Source organism: Pteropus medius, unplaced genomic scaffold (genome assembly GCF_902729225.1).
Source record: "Pteropus medius unplaced genomic scaffold, Ma_sr-lr_union100, whole genome shotgun sequence".
In the NCBI taxonomy this organism is placed as follows: Eukaryota; Metazoa; Chordata; class Mammalia; order Chiroptera; family Pteropodidae; genus Pteropus; species Pteropus medius.
In genome coordinates, this window is record NW_024356249.1 from 3,187,175 (window position 1) to 3,212,917 (window position 25,743).

The following is a 25,743-nucleotide window of genomic DNA, read 5'->3' on the forward strand; positions in this document are numbered from 1 at the left end:
TCAGCCCAGGAGCCACAGTGCCTGGATTCAAATCTTCACTTTCCACTTTAGCTGAGCGACCCGAGCAGGTTGCGCCTCTCTGCCTCAGTTCCGAATCTGTAACGCGCACACGTCACCATTCCTAAAACCGTGACAACCACTAATCTGTTCTCTGTCTCTCTAATTTTTGTCTTTTACAGGACGTTGTATAAATGGAAGCATACAGTATGTGACTTTTTCAGATTGCATTTTTTTTTTTTCCACTCAGCGTCATGACCTTGAGATCCATCCAAGTTGCTGTGTTTGTCAATGGTTTATTGCTTCTAGAAGCACCATAAGTAGGAAATTTTGATTGTTTCCAGTTTGGGGCTATTACAAATAAAGCTGCTATGATCAATGTACAGATTTTTTTTTTTTTTTTGGTAAACATAAATTTCCATTTCTCTGAGATGGCCATTAGTGTGATTGCTGGGTCATAAGGGAAATGAATATTTAGGTGTTTTTTTAAACTGCCAAACTATTTTTCAGAGTGACTGTGCCTCTCTTTTTACATTCCCACCAGCAACGCATGAGAGACTCAATTTCTCCACATTTTTGCCAGCATTTGGAATTGTCACTGTTTATTATTTTAGTTGTTTGAATAGATATATACCGATATTTCATCATGGTTTTAATTTGTATTTCCCTGCTGGCTAGTGATGTTGAACATCTTTTCATGTCCTCGTTTGCCATCTGTGTGTCCTCTTCGGTGAAATGTCTCTTCTTGTCTTTGGCCCATTTTTTAATTGGATTGTTTGAATTTTTTTTCTTTTCCTTTTTTTCTTTTTTTTTTAACTGTAGAAGTTTGAGAACTCTATAAATTCTAGATGTCAGTCCTTTCTCAAATTTGTGGCTTGCAGATATTTTCTTCCAACCTTTAGCTTGCCTTTTTGTTCTTTTAACAGAGTGTTTTTGCACAGCAAAAATTTTTAATCATTTTTTTTTTTTTTAATGGATTGTGCTTTACGTGTCTGGTCCGAGAACTCTTCCCTAAGACATCAATTCTAAAAATGTTCTATGTTTCTTCTACAAGATTTATAGTTTTACATTTTCGGCGTCTCTCTGATCTGTTTTGGGTTAATTTTTTATATAATGTGTGAGGTTTAGGTTTTGGCTCAGTTTTTGACCTATGAATGTCCAGTTGCTCCAGCATCATTTGTTGCGAAGACTGTGGTTCCTCCTCTGAACAGCTTTCTCATCTTTGTCAAAACTCAGCTGACAGGACTTGTGTGGGGCTGTTTCTGGCTTCTGTATTTTCTTCCATTCGCCCACGTGTCTGTCTTTCCACAAAAGCCACGTTCTCGATTACTGTAAGTCTTGAAATTGAGTAGAGTGGTTTCTTACATTTCGTTCTTCTTTTCACTAGACCTCTGCTGATTCTACTCACTGACCCTTGAGAAGGTGAAGTGCCTGGCGACTGCTCCCCTTTGACTTCTGCACCCCAATGTGGGGGGCGGGGGTTGTTACCAATGGGGAAGGGTGAAAGTTCTGATTAGGACTCTTCAGATACCACTCCGAGACAGGTTAATGAAGGTGCCTTATTACTTTGGGGGAAGGGGTGCTGGGGGTTCAGGCTTTCTCTGACACCACACTGGGGTGTGTGGCTTTGGTATAGCTGGGTGAGGGTCAAAGTCCAGCTTCCACAAGGCCTTCGCTGGCATCATAGCTCATTTACAATTACGCACTTACTACAAACAGTGCTACAGTAGATAGACATTTTTGTGGTTAAATTTGGGTTTATATCCTTAATTTTTTTTTTATGCCTATAGCACCTGGTCTTCCTAGGTGCTCTCCCATCCAAGTACTAACCAAGCCCAACCCTGCTTAGCTTCCGAGATCAGATGAGATCGGGCACATTCAGGGCGGCATGGCCGTAGAAACATTTTTTATTTTCGGATGAACTTCCTCAAGTGAGATTATCGAGTCAAAGGACATGCAAATCTCCTTTTAGACAGATCACATTCATTCATCACCCTGCCAGGGTCACATGAGCGTGCTGGCCTTTTGCAGGATTGACTTGGAGCTTTAGGAAAGAAGAAAGCAAACTTTGAAATAACTCCTCCCTTCCATACTTCCACATTCTAAGTAAATATCTAAGATCCTGTTATATTTTTCAGATAAGGACCCTGAGGCCTCGGGGTTAAATAGCTTCCCCAAGGTCACACGTGGTAAATGGCAGAGCTGGGATCCTGACTCAGGCAGGGACTCCACTCTGCTCTTAACTGTAAAGATGTACTTTTTTCTCTGTGCGCTTCTCAGTGATTCCTGGGCCCCCCTTGCACATCTGAGAACTGCTGCTCCCCTGCTGATGGAAGGCACAGCAAACCAGCGCTGGGGAGAAGAGCAGCCTGTGAGGTGGGTGAGGGGAGGAGAGGAGGGGCAAGAAGAGGGAGGCAGCCACTGGGGCAGGGCCCCCTCCCGTCTCTGGGCTCCTGGGCTGGGGGCGGCAGCACCTACGCTGATGCTCTGTTGCAGTTTCCAGCTCTGATCTTCCTGCTCTGCTTCGTGAATCCCGAGTTCAGTCTCCGGAACTTTGCCCAGGTGAGTCTTGAGGGAATCTGCCCCGTGTGGCCAAACTCTGATTCTTAAGAAACCCAAGCGGTATTTTTCCTACGGGGTCTAGTCACTCACCACCTGCTGTCTCAGAGGCCCTGGCCTGCACTGCCCCACGTTAAAAATCCCGCATCTTCTTAGCCGATGGTTCCCAAACTGCCAGTAGCCTGCCCCTCTTCCTTGCTGCCTCCCAGACTCATATTTTTCACCCTGTGTTTGCAAAAGCAATGGTTCTAATTTGATCGCGCACAAGAATCACCTGAGGGACTTATTAAAAAGGCAGAGCTCAGACAATCTGGGAAATCTGAACACTGATGGGATATGGATATTAAGGAATTGTGAAATTTTGGGTGTGACCATGGTATTTTATATATATTTATAATTGACCCTTGAACAGCGGGAATTTGAACTATGCGGTCCACTTATATGCAGTTTTTTTCAGTGAGTACGTACAGTACTGTAATGTATTTTCCTTATGATTTTCTTAATGCTATTTTCTTTAGCTTACCTTGTTGTAAGAATACAGCATGTAATACATAAACATACATAATATTTGTTACTTGACTGTTTATGTGATCAGTGAGGCTTCTGGTTAAAAGCAGGCTGTTGGTAGTTAAGTTTTGGTGGGGGAGGGTCAAAAATTATATGCAGATTTTCAGCAGGGGCTTGGAGGGGGGAAGAGAGAAGGGAAGAGGGGTCAGTGCTCTAACTGTGCCCGCCCACCCTCATGTCATTCAAAGGTCACCTGTGCGCGCGCACCTGTGTGTGAAAGAATCCTTATCTTTTAGAGATAAATATTAACATATTTTGAAAGAAACAACATGATGTATGGGATTTGCTTCAAAATAATCTGGGGCGGACGGAAGTGTGTAGATGATGCAAAATTCAACAATGGTCTGTACGTGTGAGTTCCTTATACTGTTCCCTGTAATTTTGCAGATGCTTTAATTTTTCCATAGTAAACAGTAAAAAAAACAAAACAAAACAGAAAGCACCCCTCAGCCTGGGGTACCTTTTTTCACAGGCACCCCAGGTGGGGGCGTGTGGCTGGGTGGCTCGCAGAGCCGGTTAATATGCCCTCCGGTGGCCCCCAATCCCCAGGCCAAGAGAAATGCATCTAATTGGCCTGTTTTCTGCTCTTTACCTTTCCACCAAATAAATGGGAAAGAGCGGATCTTCAGTAAGATAAGGGTAAACCTCACTTCTGGCCCTGTTTCTTTTTCACCTGGGTCACTTGGAGCCATCGGCTATTTATAAAGATTTGTCTTGTCTATTGTCCTTTGAAAGTAAAGTGTGTTTGAAAATGTTGATAGGATGGCGAGCGATTTTTTTTTTCTTTTCTCAAACAAATTTGTAACGTTATTTCATTTTTATCACTAAAAGTGTTTTAGTGTGTTTAGTAGAAAACACTGGACGCCTGTCTCAGCGTTCTTCTGAGGCCTCCAGAAACCTTTTCCTAGACTCTCCACTCACTGAGCGGGCAGGGGACAGGGGGGTCAGTTACTTTCTTTAGAGAGGACCAGCACTGCTTGCTGTCTGAGCCCCAAGGTCGTGGCCCAGGGCAGAGGTGGGCGGGGGGAAGGAGGAAGGGAGGGGATTTGAGCAGGCTGGCGGGCAGGTTCGTCCTCACCCGGGCCAGTGTTGATACAACAAGAGCTGCCTCCAGGCTTTGCGGGCTCCTGCAAGAAGAAGCTGGGACTCGGCACTGCCGGGCAGCCATCTGTGTGTGAGTGATATCCCCAGCCAGCTCGGTCCCACCTGGGCTGCCTCGTGGGCCCAGCCACTGCAGCCAAAGTCTTACCGCTCAGGTGTCAGGCGAAGAAAGTCACTGGGAGCCGCAGCGCCCGGCCAGCTCCAGCCCCCAGTCCAGGACCTGCTTGGAAGAAGCTGGGGTAGGAAGCTGTGCTTTTTGGTCAGCATGAAGCTAATGTCTTCTGTCTCTTTCTGTGAAACATTGCCTTATTTATCAGCAAGTACAGTGTGAGAAGTTAATTCATTTTGGTGTCAAAAGGCAAAAATAGGGGCCTAGACTGTGCATTCTGGAGGGAAGGAAGACAGCTTCTAGTCAATAAATGAGGAATCATTGAACACCTGCTTTGTGCTTGGGCTAGACTGGAGAGAGAGTAAAAAAAAAAAACATATAAAGTTCTAATCTCATGGATTTTTCTGTCTAGTGGGGCAATGCAGACATTAAACAATAATTGCAGATCATTTGTCTTTGGGGAGCATGTGGAGGGGGCTTAGTTCATTGGGGGTGTTGGTGGTCAGGAAAGGCTTACGGAGGATGAGGTTCCTTACACTGAGACCCGAGAAATGACAGGATTATATGCAGCGCAGGGGGGACGGGGTTGGCAGGAAGGAGTTGAGGTTCCAAAAGTAGGGGGAACCATGGACAAAGGTCCTGAGGCAGGTGGAGCTCCGGGAGAAATTCTGTGTGTCTAGGAGTAGTGTGAGGAGAGGGGAAGCTGGAGGGAAGGCAAAGGCCAAGTTATGCAGCCTCTTGTTAGCGAGGTCAAGGGATTTAATTTAGACTTTTTTCCTGGGAAAATGGACTAATGGATGGATTAGGACAGGAGGGATAAACCCAGTGTGCGGCAAATAGTGAATAGTCTATGTGTGATAAAATGACATGAGGAAGTAATGATGTGCTGTGAGAGAGTTCTTCCAGAAGGTTGGACTTTGGGGAAAACGATTTGGTTTGGCAGCCGTAGGGCAGTCTTAGAGGGTCTTTGATGAAAATAGATTCTAGATGCATATCCTGTTTTCATAGAGAGGACATAAAGGTTTATTTCATTCCCACTGACTGCACGGGGTTCTGACGTATCAGTTTAACCATTCCCCTTTTGATGGATATCTAGGTTAGGACCATTTATGATAATTATCATATAAAATGTTATCTGAAACATCTGTGTGGAAATCTTCAGTCATGAGTATGAGTAACAAAATTTGATTTGACAAACTGCTCTCTGAAAAAAACTACCAATTTACACTCCAACCCCTAAGTGTATGAAAATTTCCTCCTTCCTCGTATCCTCCGTAATGTGACTCTTTAGTCATTCTTTTTTTTTTTTAATCTTTTGCCAACCTGATAGGTGGTGAAAGTGCTACCTTGTTCTTATTTTAAAAATCAGGAGTGATTCCTGTTAGATTTTTTTTTTTTTCTGTTGGGTTTTAATGTGGCTCAACAAAAAGCAATTTTCATCCTAAGGTTTTCACGCATGTACTACATCAAACATCTTTGTCCCTTGCAGACCACGGCTGGGTCAACATGGCGTCTGTGTTCCGAAGCGAGGAGATGTGTTTGTCACAACTGTTTCTCCAGGTGGAGGCTGCGTACTGCTGTGTGGCTGAGCTGGGAGAGCTTGGGTTGGTTCAGTTCAAAGATGTAAGTACTGCATTCTTTGGAGGCCAGAGGAAGGCGGAGTGGGCGTGGCCGGCTCTTTCATACCTCTTCTTGGTAGTGGTCAGAGTGTGGGAAGAGGAGCCCTGAGCTGGAATCCGTGGAATTCCGTGGTTCTAGTCCTCTGCCTAGGACTGGTGACGATGTGGGACAGGTGACTTGCAAACATGTTCTCCCTTCTTTCGTGTGTGGCTGATCTGCAGGAAGGTGTTGAGGGTCTGATGCAGTCACTACATGTTGGGGGCCTTGTATTCTGTTTCCCGTGTAGCAGCATCAAAGCATTGGAGATACCCAGTGGGCCCATGGATCACCAAACCTTGTTCTGAGGACAGAAACCAAGTCTTCCTGACTAGTCTGTCTGAGGACGAACTATCCTGAAGTCCACAGCCTCCCTGGAGTGACATTCTAGGACTGATGTCTTGAATGTGATGTTGGGCTATCACTTCCCAGAGGCAATTTAGATCCTCATCAGTCTGTTTTGAATCGAATTTAGAAAATTGGACTCTTTACTCATCTTTACTTCCTCACCAAGGTCAAGGTCAAATTAAGCTCCTGCATGGAAGGGTCACGTCTTGTTCTTTGTGTCCCGAGTTCCTAGCACAGGACCTGACATGAGCATTTCCTCAATAACTTTTAGCAGGCTGAGCTGAGGGTCACCAGCACAGGGGTGCCGAATTTTTGTTGATGACCCTGGTACATTGCACGGAGCTGTGCAGTTTTCGAGGTCCCGTCATATTCATGACTCTGTTGCGGATTTAAAGGCTCATTTGGATCGTAAATGCAGCTGAAAGTAAGGAAACCTTAGCTGCGGGAGAGTTTTGTTTCTCTTTGAGGGGTAAGAAGGCCAGAGCCGAGGCATTGGGGGATCGAGTATAAGAACGTCAAGGAGTGTTTTGCCTGTAACTCACCTGTCTTGTGTGTGGAAAGATCTTTCTCTAAGATAATCTCACTGACGTTCTCCAGCCTTAAAAACATATCATAAAATAACCGGCTGTTGCCACTAACGTGTGCTTTGCGGTCCCCTCCACTTCCAGTTAAATGTGAATGTGAACAGCTTCCAAAGGAAATTCGTGAATGAAGTCAGAAGGTGTGAGTCGATGGAGAGGATCCTGCGTAAGCCCCTTTTCTGTCTGCTGTCTAACTGACCGGGCGGGGAGGTCAACGGTGTGCGGGTCTTGACGGACACATACACCCCCCGTTGGTGAGGCTTTTCAGGGTGATCCTGGAGTCTGGGTGGGGGAGGTTAGCATGGGACCCGGACGCCGTGGCAGGTCCCAGGGGCAGTTGGGGCAGCTGAACTAGCTGAAAGCCACCCGTCCGCTTGACCCCCTTTCTTAGGTGTGAGAATGTGCAGTCACCTTGGGCTCTCCGGTGGGGTTTCCTCCCTCAGGTTTTCTGGAAGATGAGATAAAAAACGAGGTTGATGTTCAATTGCTGGACAAGTACCCCCCGACCCCACTTCCCCGGGAGATGATCGCCCTGGAGGTACGTTCTTCCCTCCTCTGCTGAGGGGGAGTCAGGAAGCCTGTCCCTCGGGGTGCTCTGAGAGCCACCCATGGATCCATTACCCCCCTTGGAAGGCGTGGCGGGGGACGGGTGACAACAACTTACCAGTGTTACTCTCCCAGGAGAGTCCCATCGTGCAGTTTTTAGAGACACAGCCCCGACCCAGGAGAGAGCACTATCTCTCCAGCGAAGCCCCAGGCAAGCTCACCCCACTCTGAGGAGTGGTCTCCTCATTGGGCTTCAGGTTCTCGCAGGCAGCCAAGCCTTGTCTACTCTGGTCCCGGCACAGCGGGACCCTCTTAGTCATGCCCCCAGGACTTGTATATCTTGTAACTGGAAGCCTGTACCTTTCGACCACCTTCACCCCGTTCACCCACCTGCTCCCGCCCTCTGCACTCTGTCAGCCACCAATCAGTTCTCTGCAGCTGTGTGTTCAGCTTTATTTTTAGATTCCACACGTAACCGAGATCATACAGTATTTGTCTTTTTCTGCCTGACTTACCTCACTTAGCATAATGCCCTCAAGGTCCATCCGCGTTGTTGCAGATGTCATGGTTTCCTTCTGTTTTATATTCGTGTGTGTGTGTGTGTGTGTGTGTGTGTGTGTGTGTGTGTATTTCCTTTCCCTCATCTGTGGATTATTTGACAACATTTAATGTCGCATGTCTTGGCTATTGTAAACAATTTTGCAGTGAACATGTGGGGATGGCAGATTTTTTTTTTTTTTTTTGAGATAATGGTTTCATTTCCTTTGGATGAATACCCAGAAGTGGAATTTCTGGATCCGAGGGGATGCTCCCTAATTGTCTGTCCGGTGGGAAACAGCTGATGTGTCGAGTCCACTCTGGACTTAGGCTCCTCAGACTGGCCTCTGAGATCAGCTGTGAGAAGACAAGCAACTTTCTTTAGCCAGGGACATTATGGCCAGTGGGACCCTCTCTCTCTCTTTCCCCTTTCTACCTCCTTTTATAAAACACTGAGTTCCTCTCATGCACCAGGCACCTTAGATAGAAATAAAACATGGCCGTGCCCTCTAGAAGCTTCTAGAGCAGGTGATGGAGAGAGGAGGGAGGGGTGAGGCGGTGGGAGAGGCTGTCAGAAGACAGCAGAGCGTGGAAGGCTCTGTAGATCTGATCCCGATTTAAAAAAATATTGGAGCGTTTAAAACAATTTTTTCGATTACAGTTGATATGCAGTATTATACTCTGCCATCTTGACTGAAACCACCCCCCAAAATTGAAGTTTTTAATGCTCAGAGGAGGAAGGGAGGTGGGCAGATGGTGAGGAGGGCTTCACTGAGCTTAACCTCATCTCTGGCTGGGTTTGTCTTTATTTTCTCTTAAGATAAACTAAGATTCTTGAAATTTTGTAGCCATTAGTCTTCCTCATCCAGATACTCTTAACAGAGATCTGAGCCTGGCAACTTCCCTAGCAACTGTTTCAGATCTTGTCATGTTAAACCCTGGGTATGTTGAGAGAGAGCTTTTAACAAAAAAGCTATGCGTAGGATCTCCGTAGCATCATGTCCAATTTCAGTCTCATCGCTAGTCTTCTAGTACCAGCCCTTAACTAGCAGCTCCCACCCACCATCGTCCCCTGCCTCTTCTTCATCACCTAGCCCTGTTCTCGAGAACCGAGATGTCATTCTAGCTTATGCTTTCTCTCTCTCGTCTCATTCCTGAGTTTTGGCAGAAGTTGACTGGGTTTTCCAACTTTCTTCTTAACGATTTCAATCTATTCTGCCTCCTCTCACCAGCCTAATTTTTCGCCGTGGTTTTGCATTATCTTGCCACTTCCCTGCTCAGGAAGGTATGCTGGTTTCCTTCTCACCTACGCCAGGTCTCACCTGGCCATCAAAGCCTGCTCTTCCCAGCTGCGTCCCACCTCTCGAGTCCTCCACTCTCCTTGGGCTAGACCCTTGGCGGTTCTCTGCTTGCCTCAGGTTCATTTCTCAGCTCCATGCCGTAGTTCATGCTGGACCTCATGCCCACCCATTCCACAAAGCATTCCCTGACCACACGCCATGACACATCATTTCTTAGTTTCTCAAGTATTATATTTTCATAACTTAGCCTGTAATTCAGTGGTTCTGAAGCTTCTTGATCTCAGACACCTTTATACTCTTAAACATTATTTATGTTTATTGATGTGGGTTGTATTTACTGACAGTTACAGCATCAGGAACTAAAACTAAAAAAGTATAAAATATTAATTCCTGTAAAAATAGTAATATGTCATTACACGTTAACTTTTAAAAATGAAAAATAGTTTTCAAGACAAAAACTTTAGTGAGAAGAAAGGCATGGTTTGCACATTTCTTAAATGCATGGCTTGATGGAAGACTGGCATCTCACATCTACTCTGCTTTGAATCTCTTGCAATATGTTCTCAATTCAGGCTTGCACAGATATGTAGTTGGAAAAGGGTGGAGTATTTTAACAGCCTTTTAAAATAATTGTGGCTGTTCTTTGATATTACATTGAAACTTGGCAAGCACAGAGACTTTCTTGATTTTGTTAAACCTGTAACAAGTGTTTTTGTTTACAAGTTGAGTTGGTTATGTTTCAGATACTACCCTAAAAAAATTGGTTCATCCAATGACTTTGGAATTTTCTACCCTCTGTATATTGTAGCAATGACCAGTTAGGTAAGGGGCAATCAGATGTGTGCCAATAGCCTATACTCAGTATTTTCCTACTGGATATTATCTATTGTAAAGATGAAATTAAAACAGTATGGGCTCATGAGAGTAACATCTATCTGACCATTGATCACAGGGATTCACTGATTGATGTAACTGATCTGGCTTTTTCTCCAACCTTTCTAGGAAGGGGAATCCTTCTGATAAGAGTACACAAGTGACTTCAGGCCCTTATCTTGTAGAATTTCTAAAGAGGCTTTCATAATCATCCTAGAGGAAATATTCAGAAAAAATGATTTACAAATCACCCTCCCAGCCAAAACTGCCTTAACTTTTTTGTTTTCAGGCTTTATTCTTATCAGCTATATTTTTATATAAATACATATCCCGTAAAATATGTTACAGTTTTCTATTTTTCGCATTTGCTATCATATTGTAAACCGCTTCTTAGAGATTGCACTGTTCTCCAGAATACTTTTAATGCATTATTTTTATTGGAATCACTTAGTGGATAGAACAAATGGGTAAGAAATGAGGATTTGGGTTTTCCCCCCAACATTGTGCCACTGTGTTTAAAATTCAAGGTAGTGATTATCTCTGCGAGGGGAGGGAATGGGATGCAGTTGAAGCCGAGTGATGAGTGTATGAGGGTCATTACATCGTTCTCTCCACTTATATTTGAAATTTTCCATCAATAAAAATGTTCAATATTCAAATTCACCTGATCTTAATATGCTTTTTTGGGGGAAAGGAAACTAACATTTTCATGGGTATCATTTTTATTTTTTATTCTTTAATCTCTTTGGTTAAGGGCGTTTTTTTTATTTTTGTTTTTTTTTTTTTTTTTTAAGATAGATTAAAAAGAAATCTAGTGTGATAATCTCTGTCTTTTAGTAGATGACCTTAATCCATTTTCATTTATTGTGATTACCGATTTACTGACTGTCTGGTATACCATTCCTTTTTTTTTTTTTTTTCTTTTCCTTCTCTCTCTCCTCTCGTATCCTTCTGTAATATCCTTCAAACTTCTCCCCTCTTCTCTTGGTTTAAGAGCTATAGATAATAGTTATGCTTATATCTCAAGATATACACTTAGTAAATTTTTTCTGTAACATCTGCTGCTGGCTCAGTGATCATTCTTTCGTGGTGTCTGTCTGTGTCTGTCTGTCTGTCTGTCTGTCTGTCTGTCTGTCTGTCTCTCTCTCTCCTTTTTTGGTCCTGATAGCCTTTAAGGTTTTTTTCTTTGTTCTGTAGTTTCACTACAATTTGTTTAAGTATGGATTTATTTAAAATTGTTTTTATTACATATTGAATTGATACGGTAGAATTTTTAGAAAAAACGTGTAAGGTGTAAAGGCTAATGAATGATACAGCAAACTCCAGGTGCTACCTACCACCTTGTGTGAGATGAAAGGTGACTGCAGTGGGGCTCTTGAAGCCCAATGTGCGCCCCACCCCTCCCCTTGAGCCCCACCACTCCCCTTTGGCCCCACCCCTCTTTTCCCTTTCACCCTTGGAGATAATTACTACCCTGAATTTAGTACTTTTCCTTGTTTCTTCATAGTTTTATCACATATTTAGTCTTCAAAATAGCTTAGGGCTTAGCTTTGCATACTTAAAATTTTTATATAAATGGAGCCATATGCTTTATTCTCTTGCAATTTGCTGTTTTCTTTCATCGTTTTATTTTTTAAGACACCATGTTGTTTCGTGTTTCTGAAATTAATTCATTTTCACTGCTGGGTAGTGTTCCTTTGATTTAATGTACCACACTTTGTTCATTCTATTGTTGACGGACATTTGGATAAATGAGAAGCGAGCTTTTATATTTTAAAATTATTTGCCAAATCTCAATTTGCTTTCATACATTGTGTCCAGTATAGAGTTGATCTCATCTGTTGGATTTTGAATTTTAATAGCTTTATTTTATATTGCCAAGATTTCTAAGTACTTCTCTTTTTGTAGTTATCTGTTCTTTCATTTTAGAACATATATGTTTAATAATTTCTTATTTTTCTTTTAGTGGCAATTATGCCTTCGTTTATCTCTTTGAATGTTCCTTAAAAACTTCAAACTCTTTTGCAGACTATTCTATAGAAGTAATTTCACCCCATGTGATTTTGTGTTCTGACTGTTGATTTTGCCGGTAATTTTTCTGATCATTAGATTTCTCTGTGAGCCTTATTCTCTTCGTACGCTCATTTTGGAAGGGAGATTGGTTTTTCCCTTATTTCTGTCTTCTTGCCTTCAGTGCCTACCCATCTCTGTCTCCTTTTTTCACTTGCTTGTACCTGGCTCTCCAGATCCCAGCCCAGAACCGGTGATTGTTTGGGGGAGGAGACACTAGTTTTCCTGTTTGTTTGTTTGTTTTTATTCATCGTTACAATGTGTTTGCGGCAGGAGGAATTCTCAACACACAAATTCACTCCGGCTTCCCTTTTTAGTGTTTTAAATGGGGGAGACACATGCAATTTGCCAAAATGCCTTGGCTTCTTCTCGAGGCTGCCATTTTCATTACCACAGCGGGGTTTATAATCCCCCGCATTTGATGATGGGACTCAGAGAGAGCGTGTGTGGATGTGGTTCTGGCTTATAGTTCTACAATCATGTTGTTTATGACCGAACGGGCCACTCGACTTCATCCTTATGATGGACCGAACATTTCTTTGATATTTAGTTATCTATTGTGGTTAACGTACAGTAAATGTCACAGCACTCTCTGCCTGGCTTACCTTCTTTCTCCCTCCTGCCTAGACTGTTCTAGAAAAACTGGAAGGAGAGTTACAGGAAGCCAACCAGAACCAGCAAGCATTGAAGAAAAGCTTTCTAGAACTGACCGAACTCAAATATCTCCTGAAGAAAACTCAGGACTTCTTCGAGGTCATTATTTGGGGACTATTTAGTAAAGAGCCCTTTCCTGCCAGAGCCTCAAATTTCTATTTTGAAAACTGGCTGGTTTGGAATGGGAACAAATCACTCTGTTTCTGTCCCATGGCTAGACCACTGGTGAACGGGAGAATATTCTGGGTGGAATACTGTGGTGCTGGTCGAATTGAATGCAAACATATTATGATGTTCATTAAAAAGTATGTGCTCCAGATGGCCCAGACAGGAGAAGAAGTCAGAACAAAGCAGAACAGTTAGTTTGAGCAAAATTTTGGGTCTTTGTAGGAGGAGATTGGGGAAACCTTTTAATCCTGCAAGGAGCACTCTACTTTCTGAATTTCGTTAACTATTTATAGAAAATTAAAGCTTCAGTAAAAACAGGAAAAAACAAAACAAAACAAAAAACCCTTGCGTGTGAGGTGCTTTTAAGATAATTCAAATACATTTAAGTGAAAATAGTGGTTGTTCAACTTTCAGACGGAAACCAGTTTACCTGATGACTTCTTTACTGAAGACACCTCTGGTCTCCTGGAATTAAGAGCTCTGCCCGCGCACATGGCTGGAAAGCTGGGGTTAGTATCCCTGGTCCGTAACACAGTGCCTGGCATTTGGCAGACTTTCTGAATGAATGAACGAATGAATGAATGAATGAATGAATGAACGAACGAACGAACGAACAAACAAACAAATAGCCTCTGGAATGAGGACTATTTCACATGAATATAAGGCCTCCACACAGTACTAAACCCAAGTGTAACCTTATTGAGTTCTTGGATTGCAGATAGTGTCACCTTCTTGATAATGGTGACACTAAGGTCCCTGAGCCTGAGGAGTGCGCTGTTTGCACTGTCTGTCTCTACCAGGGAAAGATGTGGGGATATTGTTTAGATGGGTTTTCTCAACCGTTCCCTGGCTTTGGAACAAGGCTAGGGGGTACAGATTTTGTTTTCTTTTTAACTTTGAAATATTGATTTGATAATAAAACAGATCTAGAGTTTGAAGTGTAATTAGAAATGAGATAGTTATGTAATCAGGTCATTCGCGAGTAATGGTAATACACTGTTTATACCCGTCACATTGTGTGGTGGTTCCAAATGGTGGGATTTCATTTGGTGTCCAAGTAAAAATGATGAATTGATCAAAGCGATGAGTTTTGGAATTCTAGTATTATAACTTATAGATACTTGAGAGCCTGCTACCTCAAGCTCTAGGCATTGAATTTGAAGTGGAGAGAAAATATTTATTGAAAATATTTGATAAAAAGGTAACACGGGATCAATGTATATTTAAGCTAATAGACCCACGAAGCTGACCACCATAAGGTTAGTATGTAAGGTTTGGGCCAGAAATTATCTAGATACCCAGATGATGATAAACAGGGAGATGTATAGAAATCCATGTGTGTGTTTTATTCTTAGTACACCCTTTATAAAAATGCACAGAGCCCACTGCTCAGCATTTTGAACATTTGCTCCCTTCAGCTGTAAATGCAATAGTGAATGGTCTATCAGATTTTTAATTGCAAAGCGTTGAATCCGTAGCTTTGGGATAAGGAAACCTCAACATGTCAAAGCAAACAGGTGGTCACAGGGACTGGAGGCAAGTTGGGGCTGGGATGCAGATGTGACCCTTGCCCGCTACAGCTGTGTCATCCCCTCCTGCACAAAGGGAAGTGGTCCTTCCTCTTCCGGTTGTACTTCTTCACATCTTGGAGGGTCTTCTCCCTGTTCCCTCCCCGCACCCCAAACCCCGGCTCCCTGTGCCTCAGTCACGTCTCCTCCTCTGACTGTTCACACCAGGTTCACGGCCGGCGTGGTAAACAGGGAGAGGATGGCTTCCTTTGAGAGGCTGCTGTGGCGAGTTTGCCGAGGAAACATCTACTTGAAGTTTAGTGAGATGGACACGGTTCTGGAGGACCCGGTCACAGTGGGTATCTCAGGCTGCCGAAAGCTGTCTCTTAAACGTCCTGTCGCCCTGACCACAGGGGTTTGGGTCTCTCATACACAGTCTCTAGTTCTGTGAAGCTAACGTCTATTTCTTTTTTTCCTTTTTCTTTTATACCTTCGAAAGGTCAATTTAAGGACTATTATTAACGCCTCATTCCTTCAAGAAACTTAGCTGTACTTGTTTCTAGAAACTTATGTTCACTAGACAGCATATGCATCTTAATTACAAAAAACTAGGAACTTTGAGATTAAGCTTCAGTGCCCATGAGTGACCTGGGAGTCTAGTTAAAATGCAAATTCTGATTCAGTGGGTCTGCGCTGGGGCCTGAGAATCTGCGTTTTTAACAGGTTTGCTGATGCCAACGGTCACCAAACCTCACACTAGGAACAAGGATTTTGCGGCCACAAATTTATTGCAATTATTTGTGTAGGGTTTTGCTTCCTCTCTACCCTTCCAGTTGGTATTTACATCCACTTATGCTTAAATCCCCAGAAGCTAGGCTTATTTCTAAAAGTCATCATCTTTTTCAGAGTAGAGGTTAGCAAAAATTAATTTTAAGCTTTAGTTCGTAGGAAACAACTTCATAGTTACAAGAAATAAAATTTAAAATAAAGTAGGAATTCAAGGAGATAAGATTGCTTACATAAAAGGTGAGGGCGTTTTCATGACACTTGATGAGTTCTGACAAATGGCTTTTCAGTGGGGTTGTACCTGATTGCAGTGCCCTGAGAAGTAGCGATGAGTTTGTTGGATTTATTGTAAAATTTCCAACAGGCTTCATAATTTCACCTTTACTACCCCCACCCCAAACTAAATAAGAGCAAAGTGGCACATTTCTTTGCTTAGTGAAAAGTGCAACATTTTCATATCTACTTATGAAATATATATTCTCCCTTTCTCGTGATTCGTCAGACGTAGACTTTCCAGATGCATTTTAATCAGTGTTCTCATGGACGCATGGTAATTGCAAGTCAAACATTATCGGCTTTACCTTTTGTTAAATATCAAACATCTACTCGCCCCTGAAATGTAGATGCCTGTGAGTTGGTGCTGGTGAGCTAGGTCAGCTGTTTCCATTTAAAGCCTTGCACTATCCTGGTCCCTCTTTTCTGAATGTTTTCTCTCTTCTGGATGTTTTCTTGTTTATTAATAACATCTCTTAAGTATAGGGCTTAGAGCTGAATACAAAGCCCAGCTGTGATCCAACTAGTGTGGCCAACAGTAGAATCATCACTTTGAGGCAGCGTTGCCCTCCCTGGAGGCCCCGTACAGCCTGCCTCAGCGGCCTTGCCCTCGACCGTAATGAATTATGACACTCAGATCAACTGGGAGAAGTTGAAGTTTTCCGACTTTAAATTTATGTGTTTTTTTTAAAACTTGAGAACTTTACATTTCCATTCTATGCGAACTAGAAAGAAAAATTAATTTTTTTAACTTGTTCTGGTTTTCCAGAAAGAAGAAATTAAAAAGAATATGTTCATCATATTTTATCAAGGAGAGCAGCTCAGACAGAAAATCAAGAAGATCTGTGAGGGGTAAGAGAGACTATTAATGGCTCTTTCGTCAGCGATTTGGGTCAGGATTAGATCAATAGATAAAGAGGTGAACAGTGCAAAATTCATGACGGGAGCAGGGCTTCTTTGAGGTCTGGGGATTTAGAATGACTTTCCCACATTTGACAAGGTAGTGTTAAAAAATGAAACTGACTTTTAATAGCTGCAGGAATAGGAACAGAGGACTTGAATAAGCAAAATTTAAAGGTAACTAAAAGTAGACATTTTAACCATTTCAGTTTATTCTTGCTCACAGGCAAACCACATGCTAAGTTGTTGCTGATGTTACAGTATCTTCTTACATCCAGCCCCTTAGAAGCAGAAATTACTCAGTAAAGAAAGACATTAATACATTAATAAATTCCGAGAGAGAAGAAGGGACAAGTTAAGCCTGCAGCCTTATTTACGTAATAGCTCACAGGCTTTATGGTGTGAATGAAGCTCATTCATATAATAGAATCACAGCTTTAATTCACATTGCATTGGTAACCCTCATGATGGGGGTTCATTTTCTGATGGCCAAGGAGAGAGTTATTCTAGGAAAAGGTGGCCACCTCACCAAAGCCAGCAGACGGTGGCTTGGCAGAAGAGGACGTGCAGAATGCTTTTCAGCAATAACCATGTATGTCCCTTTGGAATGCATTAAACACAGGTTTCGAGCCACCATATACCCCTGCCCAGAGCCTGCGGTGGAGCGCAGAGAGATGCTGGATGGTGTCAAGATGAGGCTAGAAGATTTAGCCACCGTGAGTGAGGCGTTCGGGAGCATGATCTGAGAGGGGCTGCACCTCTGCCGTTGCCACATAAGTCCCCACCCCCGGGAGCCCGTGCTGGAAAGCTGGCTGGGGTGTTTGCTATGCTCTTCCAGCTCTTCCTGCAGAAGATTTCATAGTTAGGAAACTGTTCCATGGGCTAGAGATGACGATTCTGCACGTCAGTAATGCTTTGCCCGGGGTTAGAACTGACCACAGCCCTAGGCCACCCCGTCCGATAAAAACCCTTTATCGCCAGCCCTGCTTTATATTACAACTAATTAAGTTGAGCAACCAGTCTGACCAACTCTCTTTCTGCTGAATTGTCAAGTTGTTTGAGCCAACCAATTCTGTAAAAACAGTGAGTCTATTTTCACCATGCGAACACATCCCGGATTCATATCCTTTTGTAAAGTCTGTCATCACTCTGGGGTGGCACTCATTTCTTATATATGATTAGAACACTTTCTTCAGTAAGCTTTGAAAACAATCACTGAAAGCAGCTAGATTGACATCAGATTGTATATTCTAGATCCGCGCTGTCCAGTAGAACTTTCTGTGTTGGCGAGAGTATTATGTAACCTGTGAGTCCAGTGCGACAGCCTTGAGCCACGTTAGCGCTTGGAACATGGCTGGTGCACCTGAGAAAACTTGGTTTTTACTTTATTAATTTTCATTTAAATTGCAGTGCCTCCACGTGGCTGGCGTATGGGTCAGCACAGTTCTAAATCTCTAGCGAGTGTCTTTAGAAATTAGGTGTGTATATGTTTCAACCCTTAGGCTGTAACAGACACCTTTACCACCCCAGAAAAATCTCTTTGATTTCTTTAGTCTTCTCTCCTCCTTCTTTGTCACTTGTCAAGGGGACTATATTTCCCTGAGGCAGTTTGCCTTGAGGCCCTTTTCCCCAAATACTTCATGAGGGGAATAGAAAAGTTTTGCTGACCTTAGGCTTATGCGTAGTATGACCTAGGTAGCCCTGTGCAAAGGTTACTGAAAAGGTTACTCTATTGTGTCACCAGAACAAAGATGAACTCCATTAAGCACATTCCGTGTGAGAGGTGATCAGGTCATGAGGGCAGAGCCTTTATGAGTGGAATCAGTACCCTAATAAAAGGAGCCCCAGGGAGCTCACCTCCGCTTCTGCCCTGTGAAGACAGAATTTGAAGTCTGCAGCCGGAAGACGGCCCTCACCCGGCCATGCTGCCACCCCGATGGGTCTCAGACTTCCAGCCTCCGGAACCGTGAGAAACAAACGTCTGTTGTTTATCAGCCACCCGATCCGTGGCAGCTTCCGGGCCTCCGTTGGCAGTTATGGGTGCTCCTTGGTTTGTAGATGTGTCGTTCCCGTCTCTGCCATGGGGCGTTCTTCCCTGTGTGCCTCGGTGTCCCGATTTCTTAGAAGGACGCCAGTCACGTTGGAGTAGGCCCACCCTGCGAAGACCCTGATTCCGAATAAGAACCCTTCACAGCTACCGAAGATTAGGACTGGACGGATCACACTCATAGCAATAGCACTGGCAGGCGTTCAGAAGGCACGGAGGATACGATCTTTGCCTCAGGGTTTGAACCCTAGCAGGGGAGATAAACTGCTCATGAGAATTACCCTGTGAGAGCTGCAGGCCAGAGGGCGGGGCCCAGGGCAGAGGAGGCGCGATGGCCGACGAGCCCCCATTTTCGCCTCCTCGCCAGGCATCTCCACCGGTGTTCCTTGTTTTCCTATGTGCTGTCTTTTGCCCAGGTCATAACACAAACCGAGTCTCACCGTCAGAGGCTCTTGCAGGAAGCGGCAGCCAGCTGGCACTCCTGGGTTGTCAAGGTGCAGAAGATGAAGGCCATTTACCACACCCTGGACATGTGCAACATCGACGTCACCCAGCAGTGTGTCATCGCCGAGATTTGGTTCCCCGTGGCAGACGCCGGGCGCATCAAGAGGGCCTTAGAGCAGGGCATGGTGAGTGGCAGGCGGGGCAGGGAACGGGGGAGGTGAGTCCCGTCCAGCCCCGGCGGCCCCCTAAGTCACCGGTGACTTGCTGGCAGGATCGTCTCCTCCATCTTTGTTTCTTCAGTTCTTAGCCCAGTGCTGGGGCACGTATCAGAATCTCCATTTCTTCTCAGTGTCTGACGATCATTCTCCGTTTCTTTCATCTTCAGCGAGTGTGTGTTGAACACGGACGTGCCAGTCACTCTGCGAGTTATGGCTGTCGCTACCGCAGTTCGGTGTGACTAGGTACCATCCTGTATCTCGTAAAGGTCACAGTCTATCTGGAAAGACAGCCAGGCCCCTGTGATAACAGCTAGAAAGAGTAGGTGCCTCACCGTGTGCCAGCAGCTGTGTTAAGCGCCATGTACCTGATTTCACTCTCCCGGCTCCCCCCATTCATCCCCTCAGATAGTCACTGTACCGGGATTGACCCAGGGCCGTGCCGCTTTGATAGACTTTCTGGAAAGGGAGACAGACAGATAGTAAGCACGTCCATCACGAATATAATTTCAGGCCGTGGTACGTGGTGAGCAGGAAGTGAAGCGGGGGATGGTGATGGGTGTCGGGGATGGTGAGTAGGGGCTTGTTCTGATCACCTATTCACCGCTTTGGTGACGAAGGGACCCTTTGCCCTAAATAGTGCAAAATGGCCAAACATATGACACCTCACTCTGGACAGATGAAGTTGGCAGCAGTTTATTAGTCACAAAGGCTCATAGCCCAGGGGAGGTGGCCACCACATGCCACATAAGGCCACAGGGAGGTCACAGTCAGGACCTGCACTTGGGAGAATGAACCAGCAGGGCTTATGGGAAATCAGCCTTATAGTGACAAGGGGGTGGGGTGACCCCTGGTTTCCATGGAAGGATGTGATTAGCTTGGTTGAATAATGTTCTGGGGTGGCAGGGAGTTGAAGCTTATTGGGTTGAAGACTAGGCAGTGAGCAGCTGGTCTGCCCGATGGGAGGACTGGCTGGGTGGGGAGCCTGGCTTGCTAAGTGGGGGACATATCTGGCGAGACCAGAGGAACTTATGGCTGGGCCTTCAGGGCCCTGTAAGACTCAAAGAGGTTGAGGCAGCACTTGAACTTTTAGGTCTTATAATACTGTTGCAGGGCTGTCGCTAGGGAGGGGGCCCCTCTGGACAGGTGGCACCGGAGCAGGCTTCCCTCAATGTCATGGGAAGATTGGGCTGGGTGGGGAGGAAGAGCTTTCAGGGCAAAGGGTCTGAAGGTAAAGGCCTCGAGGTGGCATGGGACTAGGAGATGGGAGCCAACTTGATCCCCTTCGTACAGATGAGGAAACTGAGGCACAGAGGGCAGAAGTAACTCGACTGTGATCCTGTAGCCAGGAGGCAGGATCTGAATGTCCCCACATCATGGCCCAATCTAACTGTCCAGATGGGACACTTAGAAGAAGCGTTTCACCCAGCCTGGGAAGGCGGGGCGCTCCCTGGAGGAAGTGATGCGTGAGGTGGGGCGGAGGGTGCTGTGCGGGCTCGCCCACAGGCCAGTGGCTGGAGAGAGGCTGCAGCGGGTGTAAGGAATGGGAAACAGGACAGGGAGAGGCTGCGGGGCAGATCCCGAGGGACCAGATAGCTGGCGTCAGGGGTCTGCTTTTATTCCTGTGCTGGGGGATGATATCCAGTTGCATTTCGGAACGCTGCAGTGGGTGGGGGGAGTTGTCCCAATGCAAGGATTTAACTGAACGGAATCACAAAGGGGTCACACTTCTCCAAGGCCACTCAGGGCTGTTTCTCCAGTTTCTTCATCCTCAGAATAACAAAGGCATTTCCCCAGACGGGAGTGGAGGCTCTAAGCAGGTAGGAGATGAGGAGGCAGGTGCAGAGGGATAGATGTTGTTGTTAATAAGCCAAAAAAAAAAAAAAAAAAAAAATACTGTGCCAGGCGTGCCGGCCGCTGCGGGCATGTTAAAAAGAAAAAGGGAGAAGCCTGAGCCCTGGCCCTCCAGGAGGCCACGATCACGTCCACGAATGATACACAGTGCGAAGGAACTCTGCTGCTGCCGTGCCCCCTCGGGGAAGTCGCCTAACTTCTCCATCCCTAGTTTCCCTCATCTGCGCAGTCCTGGCATCATTGGGGACTGGCGAGCACTCAGCACTGTGCTGAGTCCCAGTATGCAGGTGCCTGCGCTGCTGGTGGGGTGACCGGAGGAGCGTGTGGGGGCTGAGCTCCAGGAAGGGTGCTTGGGCAAACGCAGGTGAGGTGGCCGATCCCCATGAGAAGCAGTGGGGGGGGGGGGGGGGAGAGAGAAGGTGTGCATGGAGGCCTAAGTCAACATTGTAAAGGAGTCTTGACTGCAAGACTAAAGAGATCTGGTTTCCTTCTTTAGATAAGAGAGGGGGTGTCAAGGCTAAAGCAGTGCTTTCTGTTTGTTTTGCTTTATGAAAAGAAGGATTGTGCAGTCTGGAGTGTAAATAAAGAGGGTTAAGAGACCAGAGGAAGGTAGAGAGGCTTGGGGCTCGGGAGGTGGCCGGGACGTGGCCTGTCGCGTGGGAAGGAGAAGGATTTGAAAGGCACAGTCGGCAAGATGTGGAGGTCGATTGGATCAGGAGAAGGGACAAGGCTGCTGATTTCACGGTGTCGGGAATTTGGAGAATGGAGCCGGCAGAAGGAGCACGGAGGTCGGGGGAGGACTCGGCGCTGGGGTGGGCTGACGAGTTCATTTCTAGGCTCCCGGATGACGTGGCGTTGCTGAGATTACGTGAAAGTTCGAAAGCCTAGGCGAGCCATTAGAAAAGAATCGAAATTGGGGAGAGGGTCAAGGCCATTTGTAAGATAGGGGTGCAATTAGGAAAGCGCATGAACTCTTGCGGGAGTAAGTGGAGGGAAAGGAAGAGCAGAGGCTTGGAACTGAGGATGGAAATGGAAATGGCCAGGGAATCAGAAAGGTCACTGTCTCTTGACACCTTTCCTGTAAGATAAGTATTAGGAGGCTATTATTGAGAGATCATGAGTCTCAGGTCAAGAAATTGTCCCACCTTCACCTCATAAGGCACGGCAGGAGTTGCACTGTGATCCGTGGGCCAATACCCAACCCAAAGCTCTCTTCCTTATTTTCGCAGGAATTAAGTGGCTCCTCCATGGCCCCCATCCTGACAGCAGTGCAATCTACAACAGCTCCTCCCACATTCAACAGGACCAATAAATTCACAGCCGGTTTCCAGAATATTGTCGACGCGTATGGCGTTGGCAATTACCGGGAGATGAACCCAGGTCAGGATCTGATACGTTGCACACCCGAGCAGCCTGAACATAAAAATTGTGTAAGGTTTATCCCTGCGGTGGCCTAGGAGGTGAATTGCTTAAAACCGCGACTTCCCTAAGATCTTACTCAGTTTCCTAATGCTCTGCATTGTCTTCTGTAAAGGTCTGTTCTCGTTTCCTTACCAATTTAATAAGCATCATCTCTAGGCATCGTCAGGGCCTGTGGTTCTGGGGGAGAGTTGGGAGCACGTAGAACTTGGAGTCAGAAGACTGGATTCTTAGTGACATAAACGGTGTGATGTTGGTAGCCTGGTTTATAAAATAAAGGAGTAGACCAGCCCAAGTCCCAGTCGAACTTGTGACTCGTAGTGCAGGGTCCCCATAGGTTCAGGGTCCTGTGAATGGTGGAGAAACAGACAAAAGATAGTGGTGGAAAGAGCTTAAAAAACTGATTTAAAGCCCCCTAAACTTTGTGATCTTGAGCAAGTCACTGAACCGCTCCCAAACTCAGCTCATCTGTAAAGTAAGGAGTGATAATATTTACTGGTTGATGAGCTAATGTCGGTGGGAGCTAAGCAGGTGTCAGGGGTGGGGATGCCGAGAGAAGACGGACTCGGAAGGAAGGGAGCCAGCACCTGGATCGAGGCGCGTGATAGGGAAATCTTTAGCGTCATTGGGAAAACTCAGGGCGTGTGGGTCTCACCTCTGCAGCTCCCTACACCATCATCACTTTCCCCTTCCTGTTTGCCGTGATGTTTGGAGACTGTGGTCACGGGACCGTGATGCTCCTGGCAGCCCTTTGGATGGTCCTTAACGAGAAACGTCTGCTCTCCCAGAAGACGGACAATGAGGTGAGTGACCATCAAGCATCCCCTCGTTTCCCTGAAGTTATAAGTAGAATATTAAGCGTGTTTGTGATGTTGACGCCATGAAAATAACACGTTTTTATGAAAAGGAAAGGAAAGACAGAAAAAAAGGGCCAAAATTCAACATAAAAACTCTTGGCCAAGGGTAAGTCCTTTGGATGGTTTGGTGCAGTTCTTTTAAGCATTTTTGTTTTTTTGTACATTTCTTGATAAGATATTGATCTTTTTTTTTTTTCCCCTAACATTTATTTTTTTCTTTGATTATAAAAGCAATATAGGTTCATTGTAAACACTGGGAAAATACAGCAATCTACGCAGAGAAAAATCACGATTAATGTTTTCGTGTTATATTTCCAGTTTTTTTCTCTGCGCTTATCACTAAATATATAATTTTCAAAACTTGGAATTTACTAATGCATATATATTTGTAGCTTCCTTTTTTTCACTTTAAGTATCACAACTACTTTTTCATGGCAGAGAAATTCCTCTTCCCGCAAGCCCACGGTCAGTGTTCTTGCAAAACTCTGAGAAATCCTGAATGCCTGTCTTCACTTTTTTGAAGTCTCCCGCAGAGTGCTGTGAAGGTTGGGACAGCCCAAGACTCTGCATTGCTTCAAAGTTACTCAGCGCGCGTGACTTTCTGTCCACTGCTAACACATTTTACAAAGTGGAAACACGCCGTGAGCTATGTTCTGAATTTTAAGAATATCTACAATCTTTTTTCACAGGCTGACTTAACCAGAGCTGGTTCAGTGATATCATAGTGAGTTAATTATAAGCAAGGTTAGTGGAAAAATCAGCCTGTGGCCGATATAGTTTTTTCACGTCAAGCATTTTAGTAGATGTGGTTTCCTGTAATAAATATTCATAGTCTCCAAGTTACACTCCAGCTGTTCTGAGAATGATTGCTGCCCTTCGTCCAGTATGAGAGGAGGATGCTCTGTCTTCTCAGTGGGTGTACTTTGTAACGAAGACCCAAAACGAGTAGAGATATGATGTGCCGTACAATTTAGCAGCTATATGAGGCCAGCCCAACGCTTGACCCCCGGAAGTGCCAGGGACGGCAGCCCCCACTTCCGAGTCCTTTCTCCGTTTCTGCTTTAGTTACATTTTCTAACCGAGGCAGAATTAAAGAATATGAGGCTTACATGTTTTGTCTCCACAATAACAACTACCATTCTGGGACATTTCCGATTCACCTGTAGAAGCTCAGGAAAGTCATGACGTGTGTGCTCTTGCCACCTGGATCCCTCCGATATCTGCCCCGTCACGTGGCCCCTGAGCGGGGCCCACATGCCTTGCCGTGGTGTCGGAGACTGACTTCCCCAGGGCCTGGGTCCGAGCTCACTGATAGTCATTCTCCGTGTCTCCCCGAGGCCAGATCTGGAACACTTTCTTCAACGGGCGCTATCTCATCCTGCTCATGGGAATCTTCTCCATTTACACGGGTTTGATTTACAACGACTGCTTCTCCAAGGCTTTCAACATCTTCGGCTCTTCTTGGAGTGTCCAGCCCATGTTCAGAAATGGCACATGGAAGTAAGTTTACAGACAGAGATGGGTTGCTCATTGGCCATCCAGGTGGCCTCGGTGACAGTTTTCATGGCCAGGTGAGTCTACGCGTAGCTCTGCTCAGAGGCGCACCTACAAATTTAACATAATTCTGTTTTGTCACCGGAGTGCGAGATCTTGTGCCGCTTTCTCAGTCACTGTGCTGGTAACTAGAATGCATGGAAATAGCTTCGAAAACTCAGTTCTAGTAAGTCTGTGTCGTGGAGCACATAGCGCCAGGCACTGTTGTGGAGACAAAGGTGGAGCAGGTATAAACTGGCATCCTGGTAGCGGCCATAAAAGCAGGCTTCCTGGAGAAGGTGTCATTCAAAACAGTGGTCCCTAACCTTTTGACACCAAGGACCGGTGCTCCTATGAGAATCTAACGCCCGATGATGTGAGGTGCAGCTGAGGCGGAGATGCTAGTGCTGGGGAGCGGCTGCAGATACAGATGATGCTTCGCTCGCTTGCCCCCTGCTCACCTCCCGCTGTGCGGCCTGGTTCCTAGCAGGCCACAGACTTGTACTGGTCCATGGCCCGGGGGTTGGGGACCCTTGGCTTAGAGGATTTGTCCTCTAGGAGGGCAAGGGGAATGTTTGCTCATTTTTGTGGTTCGGACAATGATCTTATGTTGATAGGTTCCTATTTTGGTGTCAGATAGGGCTGTGGACTGGTCTTGTTGTTGTCTTGATCCATCAGAGTCACAGGGTGGCCTTGTCTGTTGTTGGTGTTCTGTGAAATTGTTTATGCTCAACAGCAGACTGGGCCGGGGATGCCTGGCCAGTTCCCTCTGGTCAGGGGTGGCTTTCTGCTCTGTTGACACACAAACACGTCTCTGCTAATTAAACTCAACCATTTGGC

The 25,743-nt window shown here is 45.4% G+C and overlaps 1 protein-coding gene and 1 pseudogene across 10 annotated transcripts in view; one reads left to right on the forward strand and one right to left on the reverse strand.

The window, feature by feature from the left end:
• Positions 1-25,743, forward strand: part of ATP6V0A4 (ATPase H+ transporting V0 subunit a4) — a 56,628-nt gene that overhangs the window by 13,812 nt on the left and 17,073 nt on the right. For 4 of the 10 annotated variants that reach the window (XR_005652335.1, XM_039860586.1, XM_039860588.1 and 1 more), the window contains 14 exons: positions 2,278-2,373; positions 2,494-2,559; positions 5,823-5,956; positions 7,006-7,084; positions 7,362-7,456; positions 12,873-12,998; positions 13,482-13,576; positions 14,804-14,930; positions 16,404-16,486; positions 17,157-17,250; positions 18,998-19,210; positions 22,324-22,474; positions 23,177-23,316; positions 24,713-24,870. Coding sequence is in view for 9 of the 10 variants with exons in the window: in XM_039860586.1 (XP_039716520.1) it covers positions 5,840-5,956; positions 7,006-7,084; positions 7,362-7,456; positions 12,873-12,998; positions 13,482-13,576; positions 14,804-14,930; positions 16,404-16,486; positions 17,157-17,250; positions 18,998-19,210; positions 22,324-22,474; positions 23,177-23,316; positions 24,713-24,870 (1,478 nt within the window). In the remaining variant the exon portion in view is untranslated. Of the gene's footprint in view, positions 1-1,384; positions 1,420-2,277; positions 2,374-2,493; positions 2,560-4,379; positions 4,464-5,822; positions 5,957-7,005; positions 7,173-7,361; positions 7,457-12,872; positions 12,999-13,481; positions 13,577-14,803; positions 14,931-16,403; positions 16,487-17,156; positions 17,251-18,997; positions 19,211-22,323; positions 22,475-23,176; positions 23,317-24,712; positions 24,871-25,743 lie in introns of those variants that run through there. The other 6 variants (XM_039860589.1, XM_039860591.1, XM_039860592.1 and 3 more) reach the window with 4 other exon arrangements.
• Positions 1,779-1,897, reverse strand: LOC120601391 (uncharacterized; annotated as a pseudogene).